The 16,154-nt window shown below is 42.8% G+C and overlaps 1 protein-coding gene across 4 annotated transcripts in view; it reads left to right on the forward strand.

Annotated features, from left to right (window-relative positions):
• The window catches only part of LOC106566941 (mitochondrial carrier homolog 1), a 38,595-nt gene extending 22,654 nt beyond the window's left edge, over positions 1–15,941 (forward strand). The window contains exons 8-12 of one of the 4 annotated variants that reach the window (XM_014135605.2): positions 2,445–2,547; positions 5,266–5,313; positions 5,515–5,582; positions 14,923–14,998; positions 15,180–15,941. In XM_014135605.2, the coding sequence (XP_013991080.1) occupies positions 2,445–2,547; positions 5,266–5,313; positions 5,515–5,582; positions 14,923–14,998; positions 15,180–15,254 (370 nt within the window). In that variant the 3' untranslated portion in view covers positions 15,255–15,941. The remainder of the gene's footprint in view (positions 1–2,444; positions 2,548–5,265; positions 5,314–5,514; positions 5,583–14,922; positions 14,999–15,179) is intronic. The other 3 variants (XM_045693344.1, XM_014135607.2, XM_045693345.1) reach the window with 3 other exon arrangements.
• Positions 15,942–16,154: the final 213 nt, after the last annotated feature.

Below are 16,154 nucleotides of genomic sequence, written 5' to 3' on the forward strand. Positions count from 1 at the left end.
TGCAATAAATATTTACTCTGAGCTGCGCTTCGGTAGATTGGTCGTAGATGCTGGCCGGGTTGGCCAACAGATCTCCCTGTTTTCGGAAGAATGTCAATGGTGGTCCATTGGATACGTGGTGGTATCTTCGTCTGGTTGTTAGACTGGATCCGTCGTCCGTCCTTTCCTAGCCCACGTAAGCAGCGGCCGCTGCTAACTCAACGGCTAGGAAGTAGCACTTCTGTAGTGAATAAGCTCAAAGTTCATACCATTCGCCTCCAAAGCTCACGCCGAGGTTGGCTTAGTTCTGTACTTGACATGTGTGTCCTTCTAACGTAGAGGCTGCAGACCTCCCGTACTGGAACAACGTGGTTATCTTTTCGTCAAAGGATTATATAGTGGAGAGGGGGAGGGAGGTGTTTCATCGTTTATAACCCCTGTCTCTTCACAGGGTTGGGCCACTGATCGAGCAGGGCACTTTCCTTATGAAAACCCAAATCTCTCATTCGGAAGCTAAAATTACATTTCATCTCCTAACAAACATTTTCAATATCAAACATTTCAATTGCATAACAATTCCATGTGACTCTGATAACTAGAGGGCGTATACTTTTCTCAGGTACAGTTTATGTCGTCCTGTCATCAGTCATAATGTCTCAGATGACAACCGAACTGACATACATACTCATTACGTTCCCAAGCATATTTCCAACTGGTTTTATTAACAAAATATGTGGTTCCTTTTCCCCATTTGTTTGATGTTCCCAGACTCTCTATATTTAACACAGGCTATTCAAGTCCTCAGAGAGGGGATGGTAGAAAGGTATTTATGGGGGGGGGGGGGTCATAAACCTTACCCACAGGCCAACGTCATGACACATGTAATACTTATTTACATAAGTATTCAAACCCCTGAATCAATATATGTTAGAACCATCTTTTGGCAGTGATTACAGCTGTGAGTGTTTCTGGATAAGTGTCTGGAGCTTAGCACACCGGAATTGTACAATATTTGCACATATTTTATTTTTTATTCTTCGAGCTCTGTCAAGTTGGTTGTTGATCATTGCTAGACAGCCATTTTCACATCTTGCCATAGATTTTCAAGACGATTTTAGTCCAAACAGTATCTAAGCCACTCAGTAACATCCTGCTGAAAGGTGAATTTGTCTCCCAGTTTCTGTTGGAAAGCAGACTGAACCAGGTTTTCCTCAAGGATTTTGCCTATGCTTATCTCTATTCCTTTTGTTTTTATACCCCCCAAAAACTCCCTAGTCCTTGCCAGTGACAAGCATACCCATAACATGATGCAACCACCACGCTTGAAAATATGAAGAGTGGTACTCAGTGATGTGTTGTGTTTTTACCCAAACATAATGCTTTGTATTCAGGACATAAAGGTAATTTCTTTGTCAATTGTTTTGCAGTTTTACTTTAGTGCTTTATTGCAAACAGGTTTTATGTTTTGGAAAATTTCTCTGAACAGGCTTCCTTCTTTTCACTCTGTCATTTAGGTTAGTATTGTGGAGTAACTACAATGTTGTCTCCTATTACAGCCATTGCACTCTGTAACTGTTTTAAAGTCACCATCCTCTCCGGCAACTGAGTTAGGAAGGACACCTGTATCTTTCTAGTGACTGGGTGTGTTGATACACCATCCAAAGTGTAATTAATAACTTCACCATGCTCAAAGGGATATTCATTCAATATCTGATTTTTTATTTTTACACATCTACCAAAAGTTGCCCTTTACGAGGCATTGGAAAACCTCCCTGGTCTTTGTGGTTGAATCTGTGTTTGAAATTCACTGCTCGACTGAGTGACCTTACAGATAATTCTATATGTGGGGTACAGAGATGAGGTAATAATACAAAAATCATGTTAAACGCTATTATTGCACACTGAGTGAGTCCTTGCAACTTATTATGTGAATTGTTAAGCAAATTTGTACTCCTGAACTTATTTAGGCTTGCCATAACAAAGGGGTTGAATACTTATTGACTCAAGATGTTTCAGACTTGAATTTTTTTATTACTTTAAAACAATTCTAAAAACATAATTCCATCAGGGTTTAGGGTACAGACATCCCAAGTATTCCGGGTAGCACTGACTACCAAACAACAATCTCTTCCTGGTACACACTTGCATTAAAGGGTGACTACACCCATAATCAACATTTCTAAAAATGTCCCCAGACCTCAGAAATAGTCTCCTGATGTGATTTAAACATTGTTGTGGACTTAGAACATCAAATGTTTTGTTTTTTAGCAAAAACCTGGAAACACTGAAATCTGGATAAATGTAAACGGAATTTGGGAAAAAATAAACGGAATCAGACAAAAAATAAAACTGATTTTATAGGGCCCTAGGTAAGAATCAATATTCCTGGTTCAAAACCATTGACATTGTTTTGATCTGTACTGTATTTATGTCCTTTCCCCTTATTGGACGCTTTATGTTTGCAGGGGGGTTGTGCCCCATGTCCTGGGTGAGGTCATCTTTCTGTGGTGTTGTAACCTCCTGGCCCACTTCATCAACACCTACGCCGTGGACGACAATGTAAGCATGGTACATACACCTCTAAGCACTGATCTAAGATCAACGGTCACTTTAATAACCTAAGTGAGAGAACACATCTCTGTTGAAGTTGTAGATACAAATAGAAATGGCTTCGTAAAGTATTTTTTTTATTTAACCTTTATTTAACTAGGCAAGTTCTTATTTCCAATGACGGCCTACCCCGGCCAAACCCGGACGACGCTGGGCCAATTGTGCGCCACCCTATGGGATTCCCAATCATGGCCGGTTGTGATACAGCCTAGAATCGAATCGGGCTGTAGTGACGCTTCTAGCACTGAGATGCTGTGCCTTAGACCGCTGCGCCACTCGGGAGCCCCATGAGGGCAGGAAGAATACAATAATCTACTTGTTTTGTAACCAACTCTTGAATAACAGGAAAATAAACCTGGAAACAAATTCTAGTTCAGCACTGGACATGAGTTTCGTAGTTAGTCAGAAAAAAGTCAGCAATGTATTCTTTGTACCTTTTCTTTAATGATACCCATTACATAGGAATAGTACAAAAAAATATATAAATATATATATTTTTTGCTTTGTCATTATGGGGTATTGTGTGTAGATTAAGGGGGATGAACAATTTAATACATTTTAGAATAGGGTTGTAACGTAACAAAATGTGGAAAAAGTCAACGGGTTTGAATACTTTCTGAATTCACTGTATTGTGAACACTGCATCCAATGGGTACGGATACAGCTTTAGAACGAAGTTCTTCAGTATTAGTAAAAATGTGATTAATACATGTGGATGATCTTTTTCCTGTAGTGTTTGTAAACACCCTGGTAGGTTGATTTAATAACCTGAACCAGATTACAGGCACTGGTTACAGTGAGAAGCTTCCTCTTGAACAGACAGCTTGATGAAAACCAGTCAATATTCAGGTCCCCAAGAAAGTAGACCTCTCTGTTTACATCACATACACTATCAAGTATTTCAAACACATTATTTAGATACTGACTGTTAGCACTTGGTGATCTATAGCAACACCTCAAAAGAAAAGGCTTTAGATGGGGCAGGTGAACCTGCAACCACAAACACTTCAATTACACTTGACATGAGATCTTCTCTAAGTGTTACAGGGAAATGGCTCTGAATATATTAATATATACAGCAACACCTCTCCCATAAGCATTCCTCTCTCTTCTATAGATGTTATAGCCTTGTATTGCTAATTCTGTATCAAATGAGGAGTCTCAGAAATAGCTAATATATAAATGTTATCTGATATTAACAAGTTATTGATCACCACTATCTGCCTGGGCCTGTCACTAGGGCCGGTGGTGGGTTTTCCTGTCCTGTGGGCGCACTCCACCTCAATCTTCCTGTGGTCCATCTTCAGTTTCTCAGAGATCATTTCCCTCACTTTGTCCTCAGACTCTGCAATTCCGTCCACAACAATCGTGTTCCTCCTCGATTGTCCCTCAAGATAATCTGATTTCTCTGTCATTGTTGTCATGGATTCACATATAGAACTGATGTTCTCCCTCAATGACTTACAGATTGCTGTCATCTTGCCATTCTCCTGTTTAAACTTAATGAGCTGACCCTGGGAAACTGTAAACTGTTCTTCAGGTCCTGGACCTCTCTGGTCAGGTCATCCATTTGTTTTATTAGTTGACTCCACCAGTATTTTGACACAACACTTGAATCTATTTTCTTGTTGAAACAACTGCATATAGAATGATTTTTGTTCGTTTAAAAGAACCTACACCTGTAATAAAGAGACAACACTGTCCTCAACGGTACTCCCACCGGCTTCAGTCTTTGTCATGTTACCAACGTAGGCTACGCTGTTATTCCTCGCAGTTCCAGTCAGGGCAGGTCGTGGGGAAGATGTAAACAGAAACAAACAGCATAGATCTAGACAGCCACAAGCCCGGGACAATCTGCGGTCCCAGCCACAACGGCTAACCGCGTCGTGGGCTGCGCTCAAGCCCTCAAGAAAACCCAGCTAGCTTGATAGGCAGCTAGGCTAGCTGCTACGCCAAGCAGCTCCTCAGACCCATGTTTGGCAGGATCCCTGGATAGATAGCAGCGGTCCCAGCAACTGATGCCAACCGTGTCATGGGATCCAAACTCAAAAGGTAGCTAGCTAGTAACCAAGCTTTTTCAATAGAACACTTTTTCAGAGACTTTCAAAACTTTCCAAAACAACAAACAGAACTGTCCCTCGTTCCACGTTCAACAGGAAGTGGGTTTAGCTAGAGAGCACCAGAGATGAGGTAGGTAGTCATTCAAAAATCATGTTAAACACTATTATGTTGGGTATCTACAGTGTTCCGTCATGAAAATACTGTTTTCCAGCACATGATCTATAAGATCGTCATGCTATTCTGTTTAAAATGAATGTGCACATATGCACAATGAATATGAGGTTGGTACTGGAGGGTGATGGTCCATGGTTCAAGGCCTCCCTTGGATCCGTCTGAGGCAGGGTCTGGTAAACCCAGTGACGATGGGGTACAGGGCAGGGGTTGATACTTGGCAGTTCAACACTGGGCTGGAGGATCTGGTAAATCCAGCGATGACTGGGTAGCCAGTTTGCATCTGGTCTCTCAACACCGGTTCAATATCTAACAGATCAGGGCAGATGCCTCAGAGCGAGTCATCAGAAGAGATCATGTGTTGGAAAACAGTGTTTTGTGCACAGAAAATGATGTCCTAACACAATTATTTTGTAAATGCTTCCCTCTCACACTTTTCTGCAGTTCAGCCAAGCCCCAGCAGTGAGAAGCTACACCAAGTTTGTGATGGGGGTAAGTTCAGCTGCACAACCTCTACATGTCTTTGTACATATTTTTCTGGAACTGAAATGTGGTGAGGATATTTTGAATAGTTGTTTCCCAAGGTTATCTCTAAAAGCCTCCTCCTTTTACTTTGTTTATTTGATGGTGTTGCAACTACAGCACTTGTGTCCACCTTAGTTCCCCATGTTTGATCTCCCTACCCGTCTCCAGATTGCAGTGAGTGTGTTGACGTACCCATTTATGCTGGTGGCAGACCTGATGGCAGTTAACAACTGTGGGTAAGGCTGGGATCACACCCACGTTTTTTTGTCTGTTTTAAGAGTTTAAATGTTTTCAACTCCCGACTACCGGAGCCCCCGCACTACAAAAACGTGCATGCTTTGGAGGAGACGGGCGCCAAATGCGAGTGCACCATTGAAAACAATGGAGAAACTTATGCAGGCGCTTTGAAAAGTGTGTCCAGTTGTATCACATCCTAATGTTTATTTTATACATGTAACAGTATATTATTGTTTAGTAAACTGGAAATATAGTGGGCCACAATGCCCCCATTTGTCCTGATGAAGGTTGGTAAAACACCATAGCCTATAGCCAGTTTCATATGAGTCTTCCTCCTATCCACATAGGCAAGATGGAGTGGTTGAGACCACAATGCATGTTCTGTAGACAGGTGAGATCTGTTAGATCTAAACAAGAAGGGAAAGTGGTTGACAACAATGTCTCTCATTTAAAAAATGTAGCTTTCATTGTCTTCTCAGAATATTCTGTTGATAGTTAAGATGAAGATCAAAATGCTCATGCTCTTGTTAAAAAGATTAGGCAAAAATTTTGATTTGGGGTGTCTGCTGGTCATCAACATAAGTTGTGAAGAAGTATAGCTAAGATCAAAATGATGTTCTTGTTGACAAGATAGTCTTTTGAAAAAAATCCTTGAGGACAGGTATGTTTACTCTCAAACTGAGATACAACGGTGAATGATTTGGTCATTCTGCTCCTGTTGCTTGATGATTCTAAATGAATTGCTGTAAAGACGAATAGCATTGACACAATGTTTTGTGTCACGTTACACTCACCAATTGAATAGCTAGCTAACATTTCAGTTAGCTCTACTTTTTCATCCTGGCATTTTCCCTGCATCTCTCTATAGTCTTCAGAAAATATTCCTTGGGTAAGGATATATTGGCTTTCAAGTCAAGTATGGTGAATTTGGTCATTTTTCCGCAGCCTAGCGGTTAAGAGCGTTGGGCCAGTAACCGATAGATCGCTGGTTCGAATTCTCGAGGTGATTAGGTGAAAAATCTGTCTATGCCCTTGAGCAAGGCACTTAACCCTAATTGCTCCTCTAGAGTTTGAGCATAGCCTGAAGGTAGGGATGGCCAGTTCCTCTTGCTGCTTCATAGGCAAGAACCATGGTCTGGAAGCCAGTGGAGTGTGTGGAGGAGCATGGTGACATGGAAGAACTTGGGAATGTTGAATACCAGGCGAGCTGCAGCATTCTTGATAAGTTGCAGGGGTTTGATGGCACAAGTAGGGAGCCCAGCCAAAAGTGAGTTGCAATAGTCCAGACTGGAGATAAGTGCCTGAATTAGGACCTGCACCACTTCCTGTGTGAGGTAGGGTCGCATTCTATGGATGTTGTAGAGCATGAACCTGCAGGAGCAAGTCACTGCTTTGATGTTTGCGGAGAACGATAGGGTGTTGTTCAGGGTCACGTCAAGGTCTGAGACGCCCAGCCCTGAGAGGGTGGAGAGGAGGATCTGATGGTTCACGATGTTGAAGTCAGCAGATAGATCTAGGAGGATGAGGAGGGAGAGTCAGCTTTGGCAGTCAGTACAGATTGCCTCTGTGACAGAGAAGAGCAGTCTCGGTTGAGTGACCCGTCTTGAAGCCTGCTGGTTAGGGTCAAGAAGCTCATTCTGAGAGGGATAACAAGAGAGTTGATTAGCGACAGCACGCTCAAGAGTTTTGGAAAGAAAGAAGGGATAGAGGTCTAGGTTTTGACGTCAGATGAGTCGTGTTGGTTTCTTGAGGAGCGGAGCGACTCTGGCATTTTAAAGTCTGAGGGGATGCAGCCAGTGGTCAGGGATGAGGAATGGGAGAAGGTCTCCAGAGATGGTCTGAAGAGGGGATGGGGTCGAGCAGGCAGGTTGTCGGGTAGCCAGACTTCACTATTCTCAGGATTTAATCTGGAGAGAGAGGGGAGAAAGAGGTCAAGGCGTAGGGTAGTTCTGTGTGAGTGGGATCAGTGGACTCAATAGACTAAGTGAATAGGGAGCGGATGTTGTCAAAGAGGTTGACAAAGTCGTCCACGGAGAGGGGTGGGTAGAGGATTAAGGAGGGAGGAGAAGGTGGAAAAGAGTTTCTTGTGTTTAGTGGCAGAAGCTTGAAATTTAGTGATAGAAAATGGCGTTAGCAGCGAATACAGAGGAAAGAAGGTAGGGAGGGAGTGGAAGGAAGTTCAATTTTCCTCCATTTTCGCTCAGCTGCCCGCAGCCCTGTTCTGTAAGCTCGCAATGAGTCACTCAGCTACGGAGCAGGAAGGGGATGGCCAAGCCGGCCGTGAGGAAAGGGGAGAGTGCGAGTCATAGGATGCAGAAACGGAGGAGAATACGGTCAAAGAGGCAGAATTAGGAGACAGGAGAGAAAAGGATTTAGTAAATTAGTGATCAGAGACCTGGAGGGGGGTTGCGGTGAGATTAGTAGGCGAACAGCCCCTAGTAAAGATGAGGTCAATCGTATTGCTTGCCTTGTGAGTTGGAGGGGATTGGGAAAGGGTGAGGTCAAAAGAGGCAAGGAGGGGAAAGAGAGAGTTGGAATTATATCACAGTAAGAAGATTATGAACTTTACCCAGTTATAAGAAGCAAGTTTTTCGCATCTTCTGAGAAATGTGCGTGACAATTCAGAGGTTCATTTTTAAATCACTACTTGTTTTAGTAGTTTAGTAGCATAGCTGCTGAGCATGCCAACACACATGAGCCAGAAGCAGGCATGCATCATTCACGGTAGTGGCAACATGTTCATCGGTTTTGCATTTAGTCATTCACTCATTCATTTAAAAAAAGTATTTATGAAAGGTAAAGAGGTTAAGACCAATGTTCCCTCTAAGCTGCGTGTGCACCTTCTCCAGGACTTCCGCGCAGTAGAAATGCCAGGCTGATTGAGTCTGTGATTTTGTTGTAGGCAGAGCCAGGAGTAGAATTCTATTGGCGGGGATAGCCCACGAGCTGTCTTTCTACCATCCTAGAGTGATTGCGCTTTTTAGATCAGTTCAGATCAGAGCCTCGTGTATGCACATTTGTTGATATTCTTTGCTAGTTAGTGAGTTATTAGCCCAGTTATCGATAATTGTAGGTCAGCAGTGGGGAGTTGCTGCTTCCTACAAGAGCATACAACATGTAGGCTTAGGCTACATTTCAAGCTGTCTTTGAAAAGCCAGTCAGGTAAAAAAAAAAACTTTGGTCTTAATTAAATGGGCAGTGTTGTATTTTGAGACAGGCTTGAATATGCAAAAATTGAACATTGAACACCACATATATCATAGAAATATCATAGAAATCAAAGCTATTTGCATGTGAAAATGTTATGGGATTCGCTCCATTGGTTTTGTTGGTAGGCCTACATTATGATCAAATAGCCTATTGGCTACTGTCTAAAACTGTAAGGGTACAGCCTCAGTGTTCACTGTAAACAATGATCAAGTTTCTGCTCATAAGACCTACAATTTGCTCTGTGACCCCAAAAATTTGAGGGAACATTGGTTGAGACTACAATGATTATTTTTTTCCCCCTAACGGAAGTTTTTCTTTTAAATGTTATTCATTCCCACCTATATTTTGCTTGAATAGTATTCATATTTTATATTTTCAGTCAAGATGGTATAGTAGTTATGACAGGGTGGTCATTGCCACATTAACATCTTGTTGAAAGGACACAAGTAGTAGAAGTGATATTTTTTTTTAGGGTTGCATGCGCAAGAATAGATCATCATCATAACAAGATGGCAAATGTTTTTATCTAAATGCTTCTCATCCTGGCATCTTCCCCATGTCTTTAGACCCTGCAGAAATCACTGATAGAAAGGAAAGCTGTTAGGTAACATGCCCTTACAAAATACAGTTATAGAAAGGAAAAGACTTTTGGCTAACTTACCTTCATTTACAGATTAGACAGGTTATTACTGGCATGGCTCTACGTTGACCTTTTTTTACGAAGAGCACGTGTGCGCCTAAGTTGAAAAATATAGGTTCACATAGAGCTGTTGTGGTGACTGTATTACCACCACACAGGCAGTCATGAATCATGACAGCAGTCAAATTCCCACGTGAACATTGAGTCACAGTAATCTCCTGTTATGCACTCTGGACATGCTTTCGTAGTACCCAACTCGCTAATGATCATCAGGTCGTAATGGCCTGCTACTCAGACCTCTCTTGTCCCTCCGTCAGGTCCTAATGGCCTGGTACTCAGGGCTCTATTGTCCCTCCATCAGGTCCTAATGGCCTGGTACACAGGGCTCTATTGTCCCTCCATCAGGTCCTAATGGGCTGGTACACAGGGCTCTACTGTCCCTCCATCAGGTCCTAATGGCCTGGTACTCAGGGCTCTATTGTCCCTCCATCAGGTCCTAATGGCCTGGTACTCAGGGCTCTATTGTCCCTCCATCAGGTCCTAATGGCCTGGTACTCAGGGCTCTATTGTCCCTCCATCAGGACAGCTTTCTAAGGTGATGATTATTTCAAAACTCCATATGCATATTAGAGTTTATGCATAAACATAGGCTTCTCAGCCCAAGCCCAACATGTTTTTATTTTGCCGTTATACAATACATAGCCTACTACATATTACAGTTGGCATAAAAATATAAAACAAAACTGAATTAAGATGTCTTTGGTACATAATTGGTCTAGCCTATACTACAAAATGTAAAAAATGAGAGTAATCCCCTTTGAATGTGGACTGTATTATTATGCGTACTGGATGGACTGGTTACCTGATGCTATGCTTCAACATTTCTGTCCACGAGTCTGGGAGAGAACATAGAGCCAGTTGGTTCAGTGATTGTGCGGGGCATTTTTGAACAGCCTAGTCATTTTTTATATTTTCACAATTAATTGGGTGACAAATTACCTTTAGCTATACAGAATATCGCAACACCATGCGTTTCCATCACCTCTTCTCTCCTTTATTCCTTTCATTTGTGCGCAGAGGGGCTGTCAAAAGTTTAGTGAAATAAACTCTGAAAAAAAAGAAACTTCCTCTCACTGTCAACTGCGTTTATTTTCAGCAAACTTAACAAGTGTAAATATTTGTATGAACATAACAAGATTCAACAACTGAGACATAACCTGAACAAGTTCCACAAAACATGGAATAATGTGTCCCTGAACAAAGGGGGGTCCAAATCAAATTTATTTATATTGCCCTTCCTACATCAGCTGATATCTCAAAGTGCTGTACAGAAACCCAGCCTCAAACCCCAAACAGCAAGCAATGCAGGTGTAGAAGTACGGTGGCTAGGAAAAACTCCCTAGAAAGGCCAAAACCTAGAGAGGAACCAGGCTATGAGGGGTGGCCAGTCCTCTTCTGGCTGTGCCGGGTGGAGATTATAACAGCACATGGCCAAGATGTTCAAATGTTAATAAATGACCAGCATGGTCAAATAATAATAATCATATTAGTTGTCGAGGGTGCCACAAGTCAGCAACTCAAGAGTAAGTGTCAGTTGGCTTTTTCATAGCCGATCTTTGAGAGTATCTCTACCGCTCCTGCTGTCTCTAGGGAGTTGAAAACAGAAGGTCTGGGACCTCCGAGAGAGAGAAAGAAAGAGAGAGAGAATTAGAGAGGGCATATTTAAATTCACACAGGACACCGGATAAGACAAGAGAAATACTCCAGATGTAACAGACTGACCCTAGCCCCCCGACACAAACTACTGCAGCATAAATACTGGAGGCTGAGACAGGAGGGGTCAGGAGACACTGTGGCCCCATCCGATGAAACCCCCCCGGACAGGGCCAAACAGGCAGGATATAACCCCACCCACTTTGCCAAAGCACAGCCCCCACACCACTGGAGGGATCAACAGTAACAGTCAGTATCGCAGTGCATCTCCGCCTCATGGACTGCACCAGATTTGCCCTCGTTCTTGCTGTGAGATTTTACCCCACTCTTCCGCCAAGGTACCTGCAAGGTCCAGGGCATTTCTGGGGGGGAATTGGCCCTAGCCCTCACCCTCCGATCCAACAGGTCCCAGACGTGCTCAATGGGATTGAGATCCGGGCTCTTCGCTGGCCATGGCAGAACACTGACATGCCTGTCTTGCAGGAAATCACGCACAGAACGAGCAGTATGGCTGGTGGCATTGTCATGCTGGAGGGTCATGTCAGGATGAGCCTGCAGGAAGAGTACCACATGAGGGAGGAGGCTGTCTTCCCTGTAACGCACAGCGTTGAGATTGCCTGCAATGACAACAAGCTCAGTCCGATGATGCTGTGACACACCGCCCCAGACCATGACGGACCCTCCACCTCCAAATCGATCCCGCTCCAGAGTACAGGCCTCGGTGTAACGCTTATTCCTTCGATGATAAATGCGAATCCGACCATCATCCCTGATGAGACAAAACCGCGACTCGTCAGTGTCAAGCACTTTTTGCAAGTCCTGTCTGGTCCAGCGATGGTGGGTTTGTGCCCATAGGCGACGTTGTTGCCGGTGATGTCTGGTGAGGACCTGCCTTACAACAGGCCTACAAGCCCTCAGTCCAGCCTCTCTCAGCCTATTGCGGACAGTCTGAGCACTGATGGAGGGATTGTGCGTTCCTGGTGTATCTCGGGCAGTTGTTGTTGCCATCCTATACCTGTCCCGCAGGTGTGATGTTCGGATGTACCGATCCTGTGCAGGTGTTGTTACACGTAGTCTGCCACTGCAAGGCCAATCAGCTGTCCATCCTGTCTCCCTGTTGCGCTGTTTTAGGCGTCTCACAGTACGGACATTGCAATTTATTGCCCTGGCCACATCTGCAGTCCTCATGCCTCCTTGCAGTATGCCTAAGGCATGTTCATGCAGATGAGCAGGGACCCTGGGCATCTTTCTTTTGGTGTTTTTCAGAGTCAGTAGAAAGGCCTCTTTAGTGTCCTAAGTTTTCATAACGGTGACCTTAATTGCCTACCGTCTGTAAGCTGTTAGTGTCTTAACGACCGTTCCACAGGTGCATGTTCATTAATTGTTTATGGTTCATTGAACAAGCATGGGAAACAGTGTTTAAACCCTTTACAATGAAGTTATTTGGATTTTTACGAATTATCTTTGAAAGACAGGGTCCTGAAAAAGTTTGTTTTGTTGCGAAAACATGTTACTATCGATGTTCCCAAACAGATTTCACTTGGTTTCCCAAATTAAGCACTGGGTAGCTGATGGAACAGGGTTGGACAGCCCATGGCATACACAGTTTGGCCGGAATATCACTGTTGTGCAGCAAGAGCATGCATGGAGGGAAATAAGTGTTCTTTTATTTATTTCTCAAATGCTCATATGTTAAGCACATGTACGTGCCGAAGTAACCTACTAGGCATTACCGAAGTAACCTACTAGGCATCATTGAAAAACGGACCAGCGGGAAAGCACGTACTCAGACCTCCATTCGCTATTGGAGTCCATACAGAAAATGTGCTTTTTTTACCCTGGCCCTGTTCCTGAACATTTGATAATGGGCCATTCTAAATCGAAGCAAATGTTACATATTAGTAAAGACCAGATTAAATTGAGAATAGTCTGATGGATAAAAATATGCTAACTTTCCTGAGGCAAGCTTTTTTCTTGTTGCTATTTTCTCCAATCATCAATAGCCTATAGTCATATCATGCAGCCCATATGTTTTGATTTCTAATAGGCTGACCACACCACTCGCGTCGCAAAATATATTTAGAAATCTGTTATTCAATTATTGCACCCACACTGCTCGCACACACCAACGAGCGTCTGCGTTGCCAAGGGCTAAAATAGAAGTCATTCCTATTTCTGACGCAGATCGCGCTGCAAGTCCTGCCTCTCCCATCTCCTCATTGGTTTATAGAAGCAGGTACCCACGTGCCATCTCCTCATTGGTTATACCCACGTGGGTGATTGAAAGATGAACTGTTGCCGGTTGTCGTGGTAATACTATGAAAGTTTAGATGCCAATCACCATATAAGTTCAAAGATGAAAAAGCCTGGAAGGAGGAGAGATGACTAGAAACGATTCGGTTGACCGTTTTTATGTGTGGATTAATTGTTGGAGTAGAGGACCTTGTGCATTTCAGGTAAAATAACAACCTAATGTTTATATCCCAGGACAAATTAGCTAGCAACAGCAAGCTAGCTAAATAGGACAAATTAGCTAGCAAGTGCAAGCTAACTAGCTAAATTGCCATAAATGTTTAATGCTTTTCAACATGTCCCTAAATTAATGTCATTGGTTCAGAGTTTGTTTTTATATTTTAACCTGCGTGTCGTGATCGCGTTTGGTGTAGGGGGACAAAATACATTTTTGCACAATGGCGCATGCGTGCAGCTGGTTTGGGTTCTGTGTAAGACATTCTAAGGTGTGTATCATTCACAACTAAAGTTGCCAAATAATTCTAAATCTAGTGTTCAGTGACGATTTTAGCATGTAAATCTTGGTGGGGAAAACTCCCACATTTTTGGGGGGATGCATGCCAGCAAAGCCACTACACAACACTAAACAATGCATTAATTGCACTATAACAGTGACAAATGGTGCTGACAAACTGTTACTGCCTACATAAAGCTGTCTCAACAGCAGAGTCCCAACAGTTACCACTGCTACACCTGGCTGTCAGCGGAGCCTTGTCTGGCAGCGAAACAGTTCATTCAGCCTAATTTACTTAGCTGATATGACTGACTTGCTTAAACAAATGTGGTTTCTGCTGACAATTGAGATGTACAAACTATGGCATAAGGGGACGAGGAGCGGATAAGAGTCAATCCGTAGTTTATAAATTGCTTGGCTGGTCCGATGAGACAGTGGATTGCGCAGTCAGATCGAAAATAGTAAATAGGCATTTTAACATCAAAAATTTAGCCAGTGTCTATTCCACAAGTTACCACCGGCTAAATCTATGACGTTAAAATGCCTATTTACCAATCAGCATCAGACCCACCCGTTGTATGAGGCCAAATATACACTGGAGCTGCTTACCAAGACATTGCATGTTCCTGAGTGGCCTAGTTAAAGTTCTGACTTAAGATTACTCAACATCATACATCATTTGTTATTACATTGCATATTTGAATAACTAGATTCAGTTTATAAGGTTTCCAAGCATACCCAGGTCAGTGATCTCTCACTGAAGCAAGCACATTTGATTTTATTCAAGAGTACAACAATAGAAAGTACCAGATGGCCTTGTTACTGTCTGTTACCTGTAATTAACTGTCCTATAGCTAGTGCCATTTGAGAATAGTCATAATGGTGTATCACTTTCATATGAAGTCAAAGTATAGACTTGATATATCACAAAATAATAGGATACAGTTTAAATGTATTTGTTTGAGAGACAAATAACATGAAGTGTTAGCTTGTGGGTTCAGCTTATAATAGATCTCTTGTGTGTTCACAGCTTGGTGGCTGGTCTTCCCCCTAACTCTCCCATCTTTAAGTCCTGGCTCCACTGTTGGGCTCATCTGAGCCACAAGGTACAGTCACGCTCATTCAGCTGGAGCAAATGGAACACACTCGTGTGTGTGTGTGTGTGTGTGTGTGTGTGTGTGTGTGTGTGTGTGTGTGTGTGTGTGTGTGTGTGTGTGTGTGTGTGTGTGTCATTGTTTTCTCTGGTAGTGCATGTCTGAAACTGTCTTTTTGTTTCTCACCCATTAGGGCCATCTGTTCCGAGGATCCAGCTTCTTTTATCGCCGCGTGCCTGTGACAGGGATGGCTTTGACTGAGGAGTGATAAAATCAACCACCGCACAACCTGTGCCACTGTTCTCCTTCCTAACCGGTACCTCAGTGAGACCAATGTACAACTGCCCCCTCACCTTAAACCCCCCAGCGGATAAAGCCAGAGCAGCATGTTATCAATGGGCTAGGTGTTTTACTGAAAGAAAGCTACTTACAAATTAAGAGTTTTGTTAATCTTGTTTTTAATCTAAATAATAATGTAGCCACTCAAAAGTAAGAGGTCAGAGGAGTGAGACTTAATGTGAACAAATCAAAATTCTATCCAATATATTTTGTCTTGGTTGAATGCTGAGGGTATAATTTCATTCTACTATACCAGCAAAGTTGCACACATTTTTGTATTTATTTGAATCTATCACTTAATTTTGCCATATTTATAGGCCACAGTTTAATTAAGTTCTATGTAGGCTTTACAATTGGATAGTTGATTTTCATCTATTGAAAAAATGCCAAATGCTTATTTTTCAAAGGGTCTTCCTAGTAGCATGATAAGTGGTTGCATTCGAAAGTGCTCATTTGCCTCCTATCAGAAGTGCTTTAACCAATAATTATACCTATTCACAAACACCATAAGCCCACAAAAACTGGAGTGCTCTCTAGTGATGCACTGATATGACATTTTTGGCCGATATCCAATATTTTCCTTGCCATAAAAAAAACGATACCGATAACAGCTATTTGAAATTTTAGCGGCCTTTTAAGCATTCTAGTACAGTTAAATAGTTAACACACACACACATGGACACAGCGGTCTAAGGCACTGCATCTCAGTGCAAGAGGGGTCACTACAGTCCCTGGTTCGAATCCAGGCTGTATCACATCCGGCCGTGAGTCCCATAGGGCGGCACACAATTGGCCCAGCGTCGCCCGGGCCTTCATTGTAAATGAGAAT

This window comes from Salmo salar, chromosome ssa13, assembly GCF_905237065.1.
Source record: "Salmo salar chromosome ssa13, Ssal_v3.1, whole genome shotgun sequence".
Classification (NCBI taxonomy): Eukaryota; Metazoa; Chordata; class Actinopteri; order Salmoniformes; family Salmonidae; genus Salmo; species Salmo salar.